Here is a 20,164-nt window from a genome sequence, read left to right on the forward strand (position 1 = left end):
GTTTTCTTTGATTGCTTCACCGTTACATGCTTTAACAGGTTCTAAAGTTCCCTTTCAGTGGGGAGGTAAACAACAAAAATCTTTTGATACACTTAAGCAGAAAATAGTCACATCACCAATCTTAGCTTTACCAAATATTCAACAGCGATTCGAAATTGAAACAGATGCTAGTTGTTATGCAATGGGTGCAGGCTTACTTCAAAAAGGGAAACAAATTTGTTTTCATTCAGAAACTTTTTCTAAGGCAGTGATGAATTATCCAGCATATGATAATGAATTGTTTTCTTTGGTTGAAAGTGTTAAGTGGAAGCATTATTTATTGGGTAAGGAAACAGTGATTCACACAGAGCATCAGCGGCTTCAATACCTTCATTCTCAAACTAAGTTGCAACAATCTCATCATTACAGATGGATGGGATTTATTCAGCAACTTAGTAATTAAGCACAAGAGAGGTGTCACAAACAAAGTAGTTGATATGTTATCTAGACCATCTTTTAATGCTTCACTAGTGCTGCATAGTAGTTCTTTAAAGCATGAAATTTATATAGAACAATATAGTATAGATGTTGATTTCAAAGATATTTGTGAATCACTAACTCATTGTGCTCAAGTGGAAAAAATCAATTATCATGTTCATGACAGGTTGTTGTATCATCTGGGTAAGTTATGCATACCGCAGATAGAAAGAGTGCATGTTGTCCGAGAAGCACATTCTTCTCGCATTTCAGGGCATTTTGGAGTAAACAAAACAATGGCACAAGTTCAAAGGTATTGTTACTGACCTCGTATGCAGGGAAAATTTTAAGAACCACACTAAATTAATATGTATAATAAATGGGCTAATCCCCATGATACATAGGAAAAATGGGAGGCGATTTTATCAATAATATAATATGTATATATAATTTTTTTGGCGAATCTCTCACCAAATTATATTATCTTGTACAGTGATGGAGAATCTTTCACCGAATTATAAAATCTTGTAAGATTTTGGCAGCTCATTTATTGAATAATAAAACATTGTGAAGTCTTGGTGAATGTTTTGTTAAAGTATGAAACCATATATGATAATAAAAAAACATATTCATTAAACTGTAATATACTAACATACATGTTTGGAAAAAAGAAACATAATTTTCTCTTCCTACAAACAATGTTCCAAGTTTCAATGGTCGTGTTTGTCAAGGTTCTTACAATACACTCTTTCATTTCTATTAGTTTTGATAATATTCCACAACGAAGTTCTTGTAGGTGTTGATATTGACAACATACATGTTTGAAAAAAAGAAACATAATTTTCTCTTCCTACAAACAATGTTCCAAGTTTCAATGGCCGTGTTTGTCAAGGTTCTTACAATACAATCTTTCATGTGATTCTATTAGTTTTGATAATATTCCACCACAAAGTTCTTGTAGGTGTTGATATTGACAACGAGTTCTGTCAAGGTAGGAGAGATTAATCTTTTCTCTACAACTTTTGTCAAGGTTACCACTTTTTTTAAGTTATCAAATTTCTTTCTTATTCCATATACTCCAACTTCGAGATTAAAAAAAAAACACATCAAGTTTGTTTACCCCAACATGCCAACAAGTAGCAAGCCCAAACTATATTATATAAGAAAGTATTAGGTATCCCAAAGGCTTGAAGGGGATCTAATTGAAAGAAGTGATCAATGTGAGAATCCTTCCAATCAATATATGAATATATAAATGTAGATTTATTATTATTTTAATTGGAAATCTTCAATTAAATAATAAAATTTAATTACATCTCTCCCAATCTAAATTGCTTATTAGCATAATTCAATACCCTCACAGGTCTCACATTTTTTAACAGTGTTGTAACATGTAGATTAATTTCCTTTTTGGTGAACAAACTCCACCTTTTAGGAAAATATGGTGCAGTGGCTCCAACCCCTACAAATCATTAGGACAAACTAAGAATAGCACAGAAGATGAAAGATTGTACAAACCAGCTTATTTTTCAAACAACTAATCCAATATCAGCACCTAAACTTTTTCATGAAGATATCATACTGAGAATGTTTGAAAAAAGGTGAGAAATCTTCTGCGAGGGTGATGCGGAAAGAGTGATAAGGTTTCATTGTTTTGATTTTTTTTGTTAAATTAGAAAAAGTTAAAAACTAATATTAATGGAGATATTGGTAATTTTTACTAAATTTTGTAAATTGACTAAATGTAGATTTAACCATTCACCTTAAGATGCTTTTACAATATAATTTCCTAAGTCTCTTTAATATCTTCATTATCATAAAAACCAACCTATATCCATCTTAACTCCACATGTACCACTCTTAGGGGGGATGAAATCTATCTATCCCTCTGAGCAATTGGTAGACCTAGAATTAAGATGGATCTAAGATGATAGAATTTCCCCTTTAAATAGTCTATGCTCACATGAATACCATGGTATTACCATGGGTCAATACCATGGGTTATCATAAACCTGGGGCTTAAAAATTACTATTAGTAGTTTATAAATATTAATAAAATTAATAATTGATTTTTATTTTATTTTTATTTTAACCAAGTTAAAATGTTTAACATACATTAAATTACAACATCCATTTTTACTCTTGATCCACCCCGAGAGGGATCAAATATTTTTTCACTCTATGCTAGTTTGCATATCACGATATTTGATCCCTCTCGGGGCTTAGTAGATCCAGAGTAAAGATGGATCTATGCTGGTTTAATTCCCCCATTTAAATAGGCTACATTTCACGTGAATACCATGGGTCAATACCACATGCCATTTTTATTTTTATTAATACTAATTTATTAGGGTTAATAATGTTTTTTTGGATGGTATCAATAATAATCTAGCCCATGGTATTTGGCCCATAGTATTTTGCCCATAGGAGTGTCCTTAAATATAAGGTGACTTATGGAGTAAATATAAAAAATGTTTTATTTGTTTACCATACCTCTCGTTTATTTATATTTTTATTAATTTACCATACCTCTCGTTTATTTATATTTTTATTAATTTACCATACCTCTCGTTTATTTATATTTTTATTAATTTACCATACCTCTTTTACAAATATGGTATTTGGCCATAGGATTCACTTAAATAAAACCTCTTTTTTGAGCCTTCATAAATAGAAAGAGGGTTATGGACTAAATATAAGAAGAATTTTTATTTATTTACCATACGTCTAGTTTATTTATATTTTTATTTATTTACCATACCTTTTGAGTAAGTATAAAAAGAGGTTTTATTTATTTACCATACCTCCACTTTATTCATATTTTTATTTGTTTATACCCTTGCATGTATATAAGGTGACTTATGGAGTAAATATAAAAAATGTTTTATTTATTTACCATACCTCTCATTTATTTATATTTTTATTAATTTACCATACCTCTTTTATAAATATGGTATTTGGCCCATAGGATTCACTTAAATAAAACCTATTCTTGGAAATTAGGGCGAATGGAAAGTTGTAACTCCTAATTTCAAGGGCTAAATTTACCTTTTTTACCCTCTCCCTTAAAATAAGGTGGGCTATTTGAGGCAATTTGTAAAAATGTACTATGATACAAAATATTCCCCACTAAAAAAAATTTAAAACCCCTTAATTTCGCCTAAGGGCGAACATTCGCCCCTAAAATTTTCCATGCTCGTATGTATGAAACTGTTGCTAAATACATTAAAGGATGTGTGATTTGTTCGACTAACAAACCAAGCAATCAAAAGATTGGTTTCTACATGCCACTTCCAGTTCCTTTGCGACCATGGGGAAGTATTTCCATGGATTTGTTGGAGGGCTTCCTATGTCCAGGAGAGGGCATGATTACATGTATGTTGTGGTTGACAGATTCAGCAAGATGTGCATTCTTGTTCCATGCAAAAAGCAAGTGACAACTGAACAGACTACAAAGATGTTCTTCGATCATGTATGGGTTCATTTTGGGTTACCTACTTCCATTATTTCTGATCGAGACACTCGTTTTGTAGGAGAATTTTGGTCCACTTTATGGGAACTCATGGACACAAAGCTGAAAAAGAGCACAACTTTTCATCCACAGACCGAAGTGGTGAACAAAGCAATCATACATATTCTCCGAGGTTATTGCAATAAACATCCTAAGTTGTGGGATGAATCTTTACCTTATGTGTAGCATGCTTACAATCGAGCCTTACATTCGTCAACTAATTGATCGCCATTCGAAACATATTTTGGGTATCTACCAAAGTCACCGATGGATTTCATGTTCGGTGAAGAGGATAAAGTGGGTGAACATGATGATGCGAACAAAGCAGTTAAGTTCATTCAACGGATACAATAGATACATGCAATAGTGCAAGATCAGTTAGAGAAGAGTCAGGCCAAGTACAAAATGTGCCATGACAAGCATCGAGTCGATCATCATTTTCAGGTCAGCGATCAGGTATGATTGTATATCAGTAAAGACAGGTTGAAAGGAGAAGGTAAGAAACTGAAACCTATCAGGTATGGCCCTTTCAATATTATGGAAAAGATTGGAAATAATGCATTTCGATTAAATTTACGTCCTTACATGCGTATTTACTTAGTTGTAAATGTGGAAAATATGAAATTGTATAACCTCTAATGATCATGGATCTCGAGGAAGATACATATATTCTGACTATTGATGATTTGGCACCTGAATATATGAATGAGTTTCAAGAAGATATCATCTTGGACAGGAAGATTCAATCTTCAAGGCGTGGAGATGTTGAAAATCTTCGAGTAGGACTCAAGGGCATGAATTTGAGCAAGGCAAGGTGGATGGAGATTGGAAAAGTGAGGGAACTGTACCCTCACCTGCCATCTGCTTAAAATCAAACTTTTGTGGTCCAAAATCTTTCAAGTGGAAAGGATTGATCTAGGAATATCTTGTTAGATCAATTTCACAGGTTTAGTTCATCGTCAGCGTGCAATTCATGGGTAACATTCAATCATTGCCAGTGATGTTTGGTTCAATAATGTGGTCTTTGGGTTAATGTCACATTGTGACAATTTATTGTAAAAGTTTTTTTTTATATTGATGTACAAAGTCTAAAAGACTTGTATTCAAACAATTGTACTAAACCTAAGCATAAACACCTAGTCTACAACCCTATGGTGAAAAAAATGCATAAACCTAAGTTTAAAACCCTAATACCTAACCTATCAGACCATGTCACAACATTACATTGCAAAAAACATTATAAATAAACCCACAAAACTCTAACCGCAATGGGAACGAACACATGTGAGCAGGAAAAGGGTTACCGTTAACCGAGCAGAGTCACAGTTTAGACCGCACAGTCAGGGAAACCGCAGTAGCTAAGCGCACAGGGGAACAGAGCCATCGGGTGGAGGTTATCACATGCAGTTCAATTGACTGCTACCGCTGGACTTAAAAAGAAAGGTGGCAGCTTATGACAAGACTATAGTAGAACCACCTGTTCACATGCGGACCGTCAACCTATTCCGCGCAGTTTTTTATCGCCAGCAGGCCAACGCTAATCCAAAGTCCATTTTGGGTTTTTAGTTGTGTTTTTGACTATTTTTAATTCAGCCACCATGAACCATTAGCCTAAGGTGTCCTCTAGTGGTAACGCCGAGACCATATGAGGATTAATACTTAACCAGATGCTATGTTTAGCCATGGAAGCTCAAAACAGAACCTTGAAATATTTAAATTCATCCTTTTGGTCATGAAGAAGGAATTAGAGTGGTTTTAGAGTTTTGTATGCAGATTATGGAGTTTATAGGAAGCTTTGTTTTCAGTGTAACAACAGCATCAGGAGTCGAAATTGGGAACTATGATAGGCGTTGGAAAGCTTATTCAGAGAGATTTCTTGTGACAGTGACCAGAAGTGTCTGCATGCACAATCAGTCTGGTTAATGTGTTGTGTAATTTACCTCCTCAGATTCAATCCTAATAAAGCATCGCCCATCTTGAAAGCGGACCCAGAGACTAGTCCATCAGGGACAAACTCCGTAATCAATCTTTCAGTCTGGTATCGTTGTGTTTTTGCTGATTTTCATTTTCGTTTACATATTTCTTATGTTTCTCATATCTCGTAAAGCCTTTCCTTTCAAACAGTTCTCATGGTTAAATCACTTTAAGTTAACATTCAATTCATTATTGGTATTAATCAATTCTAATTCAGTTTAACATATGATCATTTCAGATCATCCCTACAGGTTACAAGTGTTTGTGCTAGTAAGAATTTTTTATTTAGAGTATGTTAGACATATGTTAAACATGGATTAATTACACTTTGTATCAGATAAGAGGAAGGCACAATTAAAACTAAAAGCAAATGTAGGGCCATATATTGTGAATACCAGAGCAGCTGCCAGCAACGCAAGAAGTAGAGACAATTTTAAAGAAGATGATGTTCAAACCAAGTTTCACCTGGTCTTATGATCCTTTAGGGATTATTTAGAAGTTGAGGGTTGAACAAAAGAGCACTCCATATCCACATACATTGAGGCCAGCGATAGAGTAGTATGCTAACCAAGAAGTGTGGAAAGAAAACACATTATAAGAGGTCGAAGAGAGGTTAGTCAGCTAATATTCTTTACAAACTCCTATTCCTAAAGTTAAAGAAATCAAGAGGCCTAGGGAAAGCTTGTCCCCTACAGATTCAGGAACTCGGGTTGCAAATTTCATTTTGTTCAAGATAAGAAAGAAGAATCCACAGAACACTGCCAAATTTGATAGCAAGACTAATCCTCAAGTGATCACCATTCAGGAAGAATCTTTAGAAGAAGGGGATGCACAGGAGTAGACTACTATGGTTTTGACAAGCACTCCTACAACTTCTCTCCCATATGTGGAAGAGACAACTCAATCTCCTATCTCTTCTACCTCTCAGGTGACACCAAAGCAGAGCATTTTCACAAGCTACAAGGAGATCAAGTTGAAGAATGAAGCTCTCAAAGCTTCAACATACTCAGAATTCTAGAAGCAAACTGCCACCACTCAAAACAGGTTATTATCTGCGTTTGACTCAGAAAGGGGTAGCTTCAAATGGCCTTTTTGGAACCCACAGTGTCAGCCCCCAGAACTGTTGAAGATTATAAGGCCTCCATATTCTTAGTGGATACTAAGAAGTTTCATGCAATCGATCAGATCGATTTTCTTAAGCAAGTAGGTGAGATGATTTAGTCAACATTGACCAGCTCAGCCATTGAGTAAGAGCTCAAAATTTTGCTAAAATTAAAAGTTGTGAGAATGGTGTGGAACCTGAACGACCGCGTAGATCTCATCATCCGGATTCTGGCACAACTCGTTTCATGGAAAACCGATATCATATGCTCAAGATATTGCGTTCTAATCATTTGCTCAAACAAGTAAAAAAAATTTGCACGTGGCTGACAGGGACGCTGACTGGGCATCTGTACTACCTAGGTGGCAAGGAGGATATTCTTGGAATATTCTTAGAATATTTTGTTTCATTTGGATGCTATAATTGGTCTATGGTGGTTGATTTGGACAAATAATGAACTGACACGTGGCCTAGTAGGGCACTGCCACGATTCACCCCCAAGTTGTTCAAATTTTTTTATGGCAAGTCTGGGCAGAGGCCAAGGCTTGACCCCGCAACCTCCCAACTACCAACAAACAACGTTACTGTCTTGCATACCATGTGTGACTTAACATACATGGGTGGCAGCTTAGTTTTGTGTTGAAGTCGTCGGAAGCATGGGGGGCGAATCGCCAATGGTTTCCCACGGCGATTCCCCATGTGAACGCCACACATATTAACAATAAAATTCACCACCCGGCGCTTACCGCCACTCTAACTTCCAAGGAGACCGCCACATCACCACCCCATGTGACACCTTTCTGTTAATCTACCCACAGTTAAGTGACCGCTAGAGGAAAGGGGCCAGCATTGGGGGCTATGGACCCCCGTATGACCCCAAATTTTTGCATTTTAGGCCTTGACGGCCAAATTAACTCTCTGACAAATCCACCCAAATTTCGGAAGATTTGGTGGCCCATTAGCAGAAATCTGCGCAAAAATGAAGGTTCAGTGCCGAATTTTGGGCAATTTGTGGAGCGAATAGTGGAGAAACTAGGAGAAGCCATAAATTCTCTAGTTTTCGACCAAATTAGGTGAAAAAATAGGCTAGGTAGCCATTTTTGGAAATTCTGGACTCATTGGAGCAAGTTTTAGAATCAAAGGAGCACTTCTAGATAGAATTTTTGCAGAATGAAGTTTATGGGTGCCATGATCAACCAGAGAGTTGAATCTGTTTATGGAGGATTTTGAGGATGGAGATGACATTGTAGGGGTTTTCCAGCCTCCATGTGCTTTCTGCAAAAACTATTGCATCAGTGTTGTAGCTTTTATTCCTCTTTTCTCTATGTGTTTTGGAGGAGGGACTTGTTTATGCAATTCAAGTGGATTATAGCATTGTTGATGCTCTTTGAAGTTGGAGTATGGAGTCATGGTGCAAGATGCCTTTGTTTGTTGAAAATTTACATGTTTGACTGTAAGTTTACATGTATATGGAGTGATAACTCTTATAGAAGTTGTTTCTTTGAAGGAGAAACTAACCATTCCATTTCTCAGCACTTTATGTACTCTTCTTTCTGGGAATTGAGCATTATGGGAAGGGGTCACGCCATTAGAGTTGATCTAAGGAGATGTAGCCCAGGAGGGGTGAGCCCCTTTAACAATGGTTGGTGTATTACTAATTGATGGATGCCTCCATTTAGTGTTTTGATTTCATGTTTAAAGTTTTTCATGATTTTTTTTTTTTCACAAAATCGGCTGTTGGATGTATTCAAAAAAAGAAGGGGAGACTAAGCTCCAGTGTTACAAGAGAAGAGCTCATAGGATGAGCTTGCAGCTGAATTACATTGAAGCATTCCGCTGAAATGCTTTCATATTCAATTTGAAAGGCTCTAACACAAGTGTAAATTCAGACAAACTGAAACAGAAGCAAACTGACTTTACAAAACATCTAATCTATACTTATGTGACTGATCTGTCGAGCAGTGGAGTCCTCCGGGTGGCTGTCAGCTTCTGCGATCTTTATACTAGAGGAACTGGTACTTGGGGCGTTGATCTTATCCATCATATACTTGAGAATATCAACAGACTCCTGAATGTGCGCACAGGTATTTGTTAGAGCGTTGAATTGCTCCTGCAGAGAAGAGATACGATGAAGGAAGAGGTTGAGATCGGCCTCATATTTGGCTGTGATTATCCTTGTAGCAGCTTCAATTTTTTCATCCAAGAGACGCTGATGCGTTCTGACTTGCTCAAGTTCAGCTTGTAAGTCACGACAATGAAGACAATCTTCACTGCGGTCCATCCAAAGAACTTCAAAACTGGCCTGGAGCGACACTGAAAGAAGGCTCCCACAAGCTGTAGCAGTGACAATGGGAACCCAAAGGAGGATCAGAATAGCAGGGGAGAGAGTTGAAGGAGGTCTCAGAAACTCGGAGACAGAGCTAAAGGAAATACCAGACTTTAAGGCAGAGGCTAATGCTGAGCGTGAGGAAGCATGAATGAGCAAAACAGGAATGCGATGAGGCAAGATGGCGATCCTTGTCAAAGCAGAAAGGAAGGATCGGGCGTTAAGGAGCCTGTGAAATGAAGCGAAAACAATAATAGATATCATAAGCCGACTGTTAACCAAGGGAACGAGAGCAGAGGGGTCAACGAGCATGAAGATGGGGGCTTGCGGATGAAGGGGAAGCTTCCCGGAATAAATAACAGGCGGGCAGAGGCCCATGAAGTGCTGGATCACGTGAAAGGAGCTTGGGCGATCACGGATTTCACAGGAGTAGCTTAGATTTAGAGGTACAGCAAAATCTGCAATGGGATACGAAGGGATTTTCGGCGGCTTGCGACAGAGGGCCTCGGGATTACTGTGGATTTGGTCAGGGTACACTTTGGCAGAAACGCGGGTCATTTGATATAAACAAATTAAAACAATCATGAAAATCAAGGGAGGAATTGGTGTAAGTCTTCATTGTTATAGAGAATGCTTCCTTTGGGCCGAGAGCAAGCTTGACTGGCCCGTTTGTCAGCTTCTCGGTTGATGGATCGAAGAATGTGATAGAATTGGAATTCCTGATCATGGGTTATCAAGACTTTGCATCTACTGATGGTTTGCTGCAAGAAAATATTGGAAGCTTTCCGCTTGTTGTTCATTAAATTAATAATGATGGCAGAGTCGCCGAAGATGAGGGCTTTTTGATTCCCTAAGCCTGTAACTGAAGAATGCCTTGATAGAGGGCCAGAGCCTCAGCTCTGTTGTTTGAGAGGATCCCCAATCCCCATTCAAAGGAGACTAAGGGTTCACCAGAAGGATTGAAGATAATGCCCCCTGCTCCCGCCGCTCCCGGATTTGATTTAGAGGCACCGTCAAAGAACAAGGAGTGGGAGTTACTTGAGCGAAGCCAATTGTTGAAGTTGTCCTGCTTTAATCGAATTTTCCATCTATGACTGTTAGCTTTGCCCAGATTGCTGCAGGCTTTCACTGTTGGGGGGATACTAATCTTGTCTATTAAATTTCTTATGAAATCTTTTTCCTCAGCCCATAGACTAGTTATGTCAATTTTTTTAGTGATCTTAGAAGCAATAGTTTCGATCGCCAGACTTTTTGCCTTGATACAAAGATGCCTGATTGAAGTCTCTTTGTCTCTAAATATCATGCTGTTCTGAGCGATCCAGATCCTCCATAAAAGAGCAAATGGGAGGGCATCCCACACTCTCTTAGCAGGGTTATGTTTCATGGATTGCCAGGGGTAATTTCTTTTCCAATTATTTAGAGCTTCTCCAATGGATTGCTGAGGATTCCAGATGGGAGGCGCAGAAGGATTGATGCTGCTCCAACAAGAGACTGCGAAAGGACATGAGATAAAAAGATGTTGTATAGACTCCTCTGCTTCTTGGCAATTAGGACATCTGGAGGGTCCAGCAATACCTCTTTTTTTAAGGTTCTCTGCAGTGAGAGTTTTTTCTTTCAAGAGAATCCACATGAAGAATTTTACCTTAGGAATTGCTTCTGCTTTCCTTAAAGTCTTCCAATGTATCCATGTTGGCGTTGGGTGTTCCTTGCTATTTAAATAATCATAGCCTGCTTGAATTGTGTAGCTGGTGCCTGTGGGATCCCATCTGAATTCATCCTTGTCGTTTTTAAAAGTGGGAGCAATGTTGTGCAGATGTTTACAAAAGTTGTCAAAGCTGCCTTTGAGGCGTTGAGGGATGGGAGGAAAATTCCATCGCATCCAAGCATGGGTTATTGCATCCCATTGAGAAATTTGGTCTAAATTGCATATACCTTTACTTTGGAGGAAGAGAATTATTGAATCCATACCTGGGAGACTGTTGATTGGTGGATTTCCCATGATTTTATCAGTGCCGATGTTGACTTTCTTACCTCCTTTAGGCACCTTGGAAACGTTTTGCGCCATGAATGTGATGGCTTTTTTACATAGCTTCCAAATCTTTGTGCAGTTTCTGTTGGGAATCTCAGCCGCAAGCAGATGCTGCCTTGGTTGGCTGAGGTATTTTGCCTCCAAGACTTTTTTCCACCAGGCTGTTTGGTTTTCCATGAGTCTCCATATCAACTTTCCGCCAAAGGCTAAATTCATGAGAGTTGGGGATCTAATGCCAAGGCCTCCTTTCTCTTGGTTTTGGATGACTTGTTTCCATCCAACCAAGTTGAATTTTTTCCTCTCATTTTTCCCTCCCTGCCAAAGAAAGAATCTGAGAACACTGTCCATTTTGCGGAGAAAAGAAGCTGGAGCTTGTGCCAGGGAAAATTGGTAAAGGGGAAGAGAGGAAAGGCCCGATTTGAGGAGCACCAGTCGTCCAGCTGGATTGAGCCATGAAGTTCCCCACTTCTGGACTTTTCTTTTCATTTTGTCTAAGGTTAATTCCCAAACATCTGCCCTTGCATTCCCTATACTCACCGGCATTCCCAGGTAGCTGAAATAGTCCCAATTTAACTTGCAAGGAACACCAAATATGGTGGCAATGCTTTGAATCGTTTGAGCTGAAGCATTCCATCCGTAAATACAACTTTTGAGATGGTTAATCTGGCCCCCTGAGTATCTCATGAATTGATCTAGCAAGGATTTGAATCTTCGAGCTATGATTGTAGTCGCCCCACCCAGCAGCAGAGTATCGTCAGCAAATTGGGAATGATTGATGTTTTTCACTCCATCTTCAAATTTAATACCAGTGATGAGGCCTGCCTGCCTCTTGTGGTCAAGCGCACAGCTGAAAGACTCTGCCATTAAGAGGAAAAGGTAAGGGGATAAGGGGCAGCCTTGTCTTAATCCTCTTGAGGATCGAAAGGAAGGTCCAGGTCTACCATTGATAAGAGGAGCAATCCAAGGCCCAGAAATACAGGCTCTTATGATATCAAGAAAGGAGGAAGAGAAGCCCATTTTCTGGAGAACCGCAAAAAGAAATGAATGCCTTACCCTGTCGAAGGCATTGGCCAAGTCCAATTTCAGAATGAAGCCCTTTTCATTCCTGGAATGGCTAGAATGAATGGCTTCCTGAACCAAGAGAATGGAATCTGAGATTTGCCTGTTAGCCATAAAGCCTCCTTGGTTTTCAGAGATTAACATCGGCAGGAGAGGTTTGAGATGGGAAGCAAGGATTTTTGTGAAGATTTTATAGGAAGAGTTGCATAATGATATTGGCCTGAAGCAGGAGAAATTAGAAGGGCGGTTCTCCTTTGGAATGAGGGCCAGGTGTGTTGAGTTTGTATAGCCTCCTATTTTGCCTTTTCTCTGAATCCATTTGAAGTATTTTATGAGATCCTTTTTTATCAATTCCCAATATTCTCTATAAAAACATATTGGGAAACCGTCCGGTCCGGGTGCCTTGTTGGGCTAAAGGCACCAAATTGCTTCCTTAATTTCTTCCTCTTTTATCTCTTCTGTCAACCTTTTGTTTAAGTCTGCTGTGATTTTTGTTGGCAAATGCTGCAGGAGGTCAGCATAGAGTTCTTCCTCCCCTGTTTCAGTTAAGAGCTCCTTGAAATGGTCTGAGGCAGCACTTTTGATGGCTGTTTGATCAGTGTGTTGGGTCCCTGCATTGTCTATGATGGTTGTTATGTTGTTTTTAATTTGCCGAACAGTGGCTTGCTTATGAAAGAAAGAGGTATTCTTATCTCCGCTTTTCAGCCAAGTCTGCCTAGATTTTATACGCCATTTTTCTTCCTCTTCTCTTTTGATACTGCATAACTGATTGTAAAGATTTTCTTCTTGAATCTTTTCATCCTGATGGTACTCTTGATTTTCTATTGCACAGTGAAGGTCTTCAATTTTGGCTTTCACCTCTCGTTTTTTTCCTCTGGTTCATTATACTGCGTTTTTGCCCAATTTTTGAGCGCTTTTTTCACATTTTTTAATTTGTTTTCCCATATAAAGCCTGGAGATCCTTCAACATGTTGACCCCAGGTTTGCTGAATCAGACTTTTGGCTGCTTGATAATCGCTCCAAATATGATTGTATTTGAAAGGAAGAGGCCCAAGAGGGCAGTGCGAATCAATAGCTAAAGTAATTGGATAGTGATCTGAGACAACAAAGGGCAGAATGGTGGCATTGACAGCTGAATAAGTGGAAAGAAAGGAGATATTAACCAGAAACTGATCCAGTCTCTCCATTATATTGTTGCTACCCAATCTGCGATTACTCCAGGTGTATTTTCGGTTTTTTGGAATGATGTCGATCAGATCACCGTTTTGCATTATGGTTTCCAGCTGATTTCTAAATGGGTCTGGAGTGAAGCTGCCCCCACGTTTTTCATTGGCATGTAATATTAAATTTAAATCGCCCCCTAAGATGATGTTGTTGCTGTCTTCTTCTATTATGTTCTTGCTGAGAGAATCCCAACAAACTTCTTTGTCCCTGTAATGGTTAGGGGCGTAGACATTGAAAATTACAATCTGCTGTTTGCTCATGTTGTTCCTCAACACTGTCTTTATCCAATGCTGTTCTATTATTTCAGCTTCACTGTTCCACTCTTCCTGGCTCCAAATAGTAGTAATCCCGCCTGAGGCCCCTCTGGATTCACATGTACATCCTTTATAGCGCTTATGATGGTCAATAATCTTGTTAATTTCTGACTTTCTCTGTTTTGTTTCCTGCAATAAGATAATGGATGGTTGCTCTTGATTTATAAGATCCTTTAGGGCATTGGTTTTGGAGGGGTGCCCAAGTCCCCTACTGTTCCATGAAAGAATTTTAATCATTTCAAAAGTGTGATTCGAGGAGTTGCTCTCCCTCCCTTATCTTTGCTTGCTGTTTCTTTATCTATTGATCCTTGTATGTAAGACTCTATAGGATTCTGGAGTCCTAGAGCTATGTCTTTTTGCGCGTTCTCATCCCTGTGCTGTTTGGAAGACTTTCTTCCCGGCTTCTTTTGACCATCTAGAGAGGGCCCCTGATCCTTGGAGTTGCTTCGAGTGATTCTAGGAGGGAGTGGATCTGATGGGAGGGAGGAGGGAATGATCATGGAATGGGGGGAAGAGGGAGGCTCAGATTGATTCAAGGGAGCAGGGGAATCTTCAGGAAGGGAAAGGACGTGAAAGGGGTTGGAGGAGGGAGAAGAAGGAAGAGGATTCAGCTGGCGGCCAGAAGATTGAGGCGGTTGAGGGGAAGAAGGAAGAGGGGACGAGGGCGGGGGGGAAGGATTATGTGAGATGGGAGGGTGTTGAGTGGAAGGTCCAGCTTCATTGGGTAGTTTGTGGCTAGGGGCTGTTTTTTTCTTTTTGACCATTTCCCATTGCTCTTCTTGCGGATTATTATCAACATTAGAGAGCTTAGTACAACGATTAGCAAAATGACCATACTCGTGACATACCTTACACTTGAATGGGATCTGCTCATAGTCGAGTTGCTGAATGTGCGACCAGTCGTCAACTTTAAGCTTAATGGCCTCTGGAAGACCTTTACCCAGATCAACTTCAACGCAAATACAGGCACAAGCCTGCATATTATCTCTTGGCTCGCTCTGATCAATGTATTTCCCGACCGCATTTCCAATGGCACGAACTGATTCGTCTCCCCAGCAATGCAGTGGGAGGTGAGGGAGACGAACCCAAACAGGGACCGCATTAGGGATATCCAGCTCTGGGTCGAAGTCCGGTGTCCATTTGTTTAAGTACAAACCTCTGGAATCCATGAAGTAAGGTCCATTGCGAAAAATCAAATCCTTGTCTTCCTTTGTCTCAAAATGAAAGGTGAAGTAACCCTTCCCACAAAATCTGATAGAAATTTTCCCTTGAATTTTGTCTGTCCAATTCCTTTCCACCCACCTCTGAACAGTTTTTGGTGAGGGCCAGAGACCTGTAAATTGCCCTATAAGTCCTTTTTCTGCCAGAGCAAGAGCAGCCATTCTGGGCAAAGTAGGAGGGAGAGAGACTTCCTGTAACCCCTCGATTTTTTTAACAAACTTGGAAATCGAAGGGCGAGCACGCTGAGGAGGTAAGGAGTTTATCAATGCCGAAAATGCTTGCTGTTGTGCTGCCTCCTCCGGTGGAGCCTCCGGAGGGGCCATCCGAGCAGCCGAGGGTCGATACAAAGCAGGTTGCAGGCGTCGTAGGGAGCAGGAGCGCGCGCGCTAGGATCTTCAAGCAGGTTGCAGGCGGTGACGGCAGCAGGAGTGCGCGTGCTAGGTCATCCTTTTTCATGAAATTAACATAAGAAAACACACATAAAAACTCATTTTTTTACTTGCTATTTTGGAGTACAAACCTCAAGCACATTTTTGTATTTTGATGAGGATCTTAGCACAGAAAACTAATATTCCATAGTCCGATCATCCATGGCTGCTTCTAAATCGTAGACTTCTTTAAATGACATGCACTCACAGTTGAAGATTGAAAGGATGTCTTATTTAGCTAAGACACCAGGACTAAGACTTTAAAAGATCTAGTTATTAAACTAGGATATGATCCTAGTGATATCAAGGTAGCTGAGGAGGTGATCAAAAACAAGAATGTAGACATTCAAGATTCCATGAAGCAACCTAAGCTCCCAACTACAGAATACCCTCAAGCTAAGGAAATCACCATTCTAGAGATGGAGAAAGAAAAATTGTTCACAATAGTAGTGGAACATAATGCTCAAATCCAGAAAATGGAACAAGACATGGAAGCACTATTGAAGGAAAAAAAGAAATGGGAAGCAACAGGAACAACATCAATAGGCACATCAGAAACAACCATTTCATTAGGGGAACTTGAAGGTCTAAAATGGGCCTCCTAAGGAAATCATAAAATAATAGTGGAAATAATAAAATAAGATTACTTTACATCATCAAAATTTAGAGGGGAAAACGAAAAAACTGTTTTTTTAATTCATATTTTCAACTTATCTCCTTACGAGTTTACTCAAATTTAGAGCGAAAAAACTCGTTGGATGTAGAGTTTGATTCCTCATCCAAGGAGTACCCATGTTGCATACTTTCTATGGACCCTACTACATAAAAAATGAGAAATACATGAAAAGCATGATTGCAATCACGTTTTTCATGTATTTCTCATTTTTAGTGTAACAGGGTCCATCAAAAGTATGCAATATGGCTACTCCTTGAATGAGGAATTAAATTTTGCATCCAACGAGTACTGTTGCTAGAAATTTGAGTAAAACCTTAGGGAGATAAGTTTAAAATATGAGTTGAAAAAGTAGTTTTATTATTTTTTAATATTTTTACCTTTTTACTCCAAAAATGGTGAATCATCCCCCATGCTTAACATCATCATCTTTAATCCTATTAGTTCATATAAAGTTTATTTTGGTTGTATATTTTTCTTAGGAGGCCCATTTTAGACCTCAAAATTCTCCTAATGCAACACCAACGTCAACTTCAAATTCCTCATAAAAGCTAGCTCAAGCTTTAGGGGAATTATCACTGACAAATAAGGAAATGGAGAAATTAACAAATGCACTCACCAAGATGGAAGAAAGCAAGATCAAAGCAGACAATGCATACTTGGCAGAAGTGAAAATGAATTTCAAATTAATCCAACAGATTCATAAGTATGATGACTAGTCCATCATAATTCAGATGTTCACAGAAGCCAAACGCATCATTTGCCACAATATCAATGCAAATGTCACATAATTGTGGCCGTCTATTCAAACTCTTTTTGAACAAGAAGCAATGGTACAAAGAGTGAAAGAAGAAGTGGAAAAAACCAAAGTTGATATTGAACATAGGCTAGAAGAAGCACAAAAAATTATAAGAATTCTAAATTCCAAGACTAGAGATGAGCTGAAGAGCTAAATATTCAAGACATGATAAAGACAACAATAAAATTTAAAAGAGTGTTAACTAAGAATAATCTTACGGTGCAATTGGAGTATAAGTGTAAAGAATTGGAGCTATAGGTCAAAAGATTCAACAAGAAGTTTGCTTTGTTGCAGGAGAAAGGACTTCCAACTCCCAGAAATTCTAATGGAAATTTGATTCCATTAGAAAATTACCAAGAACAATTATGTAACATAGCTACAGATACATCTAAATTTGCAAAGGAAAAGGGAGCTATCAGTGGAGAAGCATTCTTGGAAGGCTTGAAATTTAATTTAAATATTTAGAATGAGATTCATCACTTGTTTCTAAACAAACCAACTTTCCAGACTTACACAGAGGTAGATGAAAGATTCAAAAACATGGTAAAATTTTCTATCCCTGCTGATGAGCGGTGGGACCAATTACTGGAGTTGGTTGAATGAGCACAAACAAAATACCTACAATTTTGGAAACAAGATAGAAAGAAGGAATCGAGAAAATAACTACAATCAGCAACATATTTCCTTCAGAAAATCAACAAAACAACCGAATTTGTCTAGAATTCCTATTTTCTAGTTATGCTTCATAAATATCTATATCATTGTTAGATGTTATTTTGTAATCAATTGCTTTTTGGAATTCGGAGTTAGTTCAATAGGAATTCTATAAATATTTTGTAATAAGAATTATGAAGGGTTGGAACATGTATGAAGAAAGGAGTTATACATTGATGTGAGCCTTGATTGTTCTAAAAGTGATCAATTTACAGAAATACAAAGAAAGTTTTGTTCCAGGATTCTTGTGTCAAGCAATTGGTGATGTGTTTTCTTATGTAAAATTTTTTCTTTTTCTCAGTTTCCATGTGGTTTTCCCTCGTTATTGTTGCAAGAATATTAAGGGCTAAATTTTCATAAGTGTACTTCATATGGAATTGATCTAAGACAATTAATAAGGTATTACAGACTCATGTGTGTGGATGTGTCTATGTTATTTTATGCAACGGATCGATAAGATTGTGAAATACACAGACACTGAAGCAGTTAAAGAAAACACGACAGGGAAACATATAAACACAAGAAGTTTAATAAGGAATTCACCCAATACTCCTGGGCTACATCTCTTGGTCCAACCTTTAATGGTGGCCTCTCTATTATGTTTTCAAAGCAGAGTTTCTATAGCAGTGAGCTCAAACTGAGTCCCACTCAACAGATATAAATCAGCGAGACTGTACTTGGATCCCCCAAGTATCTGGGGTACACAAACTCTCCTTACTGAATCTCGACCTCTATTGGTCACAATGGTATGAGCAAATCTGAGACTCAATACATGATAGGCATATACAGAGGAGTTCGCTTGAACCTCTCAAGCCCTTTCTGGAGTACACAGACTCTATGACTCTCTCTGTCTCTGTCTCGATGCTGCCCTTGCTTTTGCAGGTCAGCTCGACTTCTCTCTATTCTCTGCTCTTAGCTTTCTTAACTCGCTTACTGCTTGCTTCTTTCTCTGTCAGTTTGTGGCTTTAAAGCCAATCTGCTTCTTGACTATTCATTTCCGCTTCCCGACTTTCTAGTTCCCCTGCCTCTGTCCATTCGAATTCCCTTGTCCTACATCATCAGTCACTGTATAATGCTTCACAGGGAGGTGGCCACCTATTCTGTAACAGAGGAGTGTCAGTTCTCTTGGACATGGTCGTTTATTCCGTTACTCCAAGAATGCTCGCGAAACATGTCCTTCTGCCAATGCAACGTCCATATCGAACTTCAAATCTTATACAACTCTGTCTGTTTACCTCGCCAAATCTGGTCATCCATCGGAACGCATCTCTACCGTTGATCTGAGGGCCCCAGATTCTACGGTCATTGTTCATATTGGGAGGTTAAGTCGCATGATGTTTACCTGTCCGATGTGAGCAGTTTTCTCTCTCTTTGTTGGGACGCGTGATGATCGTTCTGTGGCATCGGGCAGAACTTGGCCGAAACCGCTTACCGCTCAAAGCCCCTCTGATATTTTGCCGGTTTTGTGGGACCCCGCTTCTGACAAAATCGTAGCGATATCCGTTACATTTTATGATTTTTCAAGTCCGGGTGCTTGCAGCATTTCCTTCTTTGAGGGTTTTGCCCTGCGATATGTGATTAACTTGTTGCTAATCGCATATTAGAAACCACCCTCGTTTCTTGAACCGGCCTCTGGATTGGCTAATTTGTGGTAGCACACGTTACCATGGGCCGACGGTCTGCGCACTTGACCGAGGGTCCTCGTTGCTCCGCGCTGATCACAAATTACAACTATTATGAGGATATATTTGATAAACTTGATATTTATAAGACTTTGAAACTTTGGCATGAATTTTAAAGAGTTCATGAAAACTTAGAGAGTATTCTAGGATCCAATTTGGATCAGTACTCTTCTCTGGCTTCTTAACAATATCAATGTTTTCTTTCTAATGTTAAGTATAGAATTCATCTATGTATGCTCTATATTTAATTGAACTTAAATCTTATTCATCTCATTCACACCACAAACACTCTATAAGATCCAAGAGTTTTCCTACCCTGACCTACTACAACTACTCTGTCATTTTGCAATTGATTACTCAAAAGTTTATAACTCCATGCCCAATGGAATTTTCCAACATCTTTCAACCAAAATTTTGAAAAACCCATCACGAACTTAAATATATAGCCTAAAATCTTGGAAGAAGAAATTAAATCATACAAAGAGAGCCCTCTCTGAATGTGTAAGGGCTAGATCCTAGCTTTAAAAGTGGTTTGTGGCTAGCTTTGTATTTTTCTTCATCAGCCCAGGAAAATTAGAGAGTGCTAACATTCTGGCGACCATACTGACGAACGAATTAAAAACAAAATATTTCCCTGGTAAATATTGATTTT

At 38.8% G+C, this 20,164-nt stretch overlaps 1 protein-coding gene across 1 annotated transcript; it reads right to left on the reverse strand.

The window, feature by feature from the left end:
- Nucleotides 1-13,311: 13,311 nt before the first annotated feature.
- On the reverse strand, nucleotides 13,312-15,539 carry LOC149211236 (uncharacterized). The gene is made up of 3 exons (XM_089399224.1): nucleotides 15,298-15,539; nucleotides 14,844-15,153; nucleotides 13,312-14,124 (listed from the first exon to the last, which is right to left on the reverse strand). The coding sequence occupies exons 1-3, from the start codon at nucleotides 15,537-15,539 to the stop codon at nucleotides 13,312-13,314; spliced, it is 1,365 nt and encodes a 454-aa protein (XP_089255350.1).
- Between the last annotated feature and the right edge of the window lie 4,625 nt (nucleotides 15,540-20,164).

The sequence above is a fragment of the Pinus tabuliformis genome, chromosome 1_2 (assembly GCF_031772625.1).
Source record: "Pinus tabuliformis cultivar Carrire ecotype Pingquan chromosome 1_2, CPIR1, whole genome shotgun sequence".
Lineage (NCBI taxonomy): Eukaryota > Viridiplantae > Streptophyta > Pinopsida > Pinales > Pinaceae > Pinus > Pinus tabuliformis.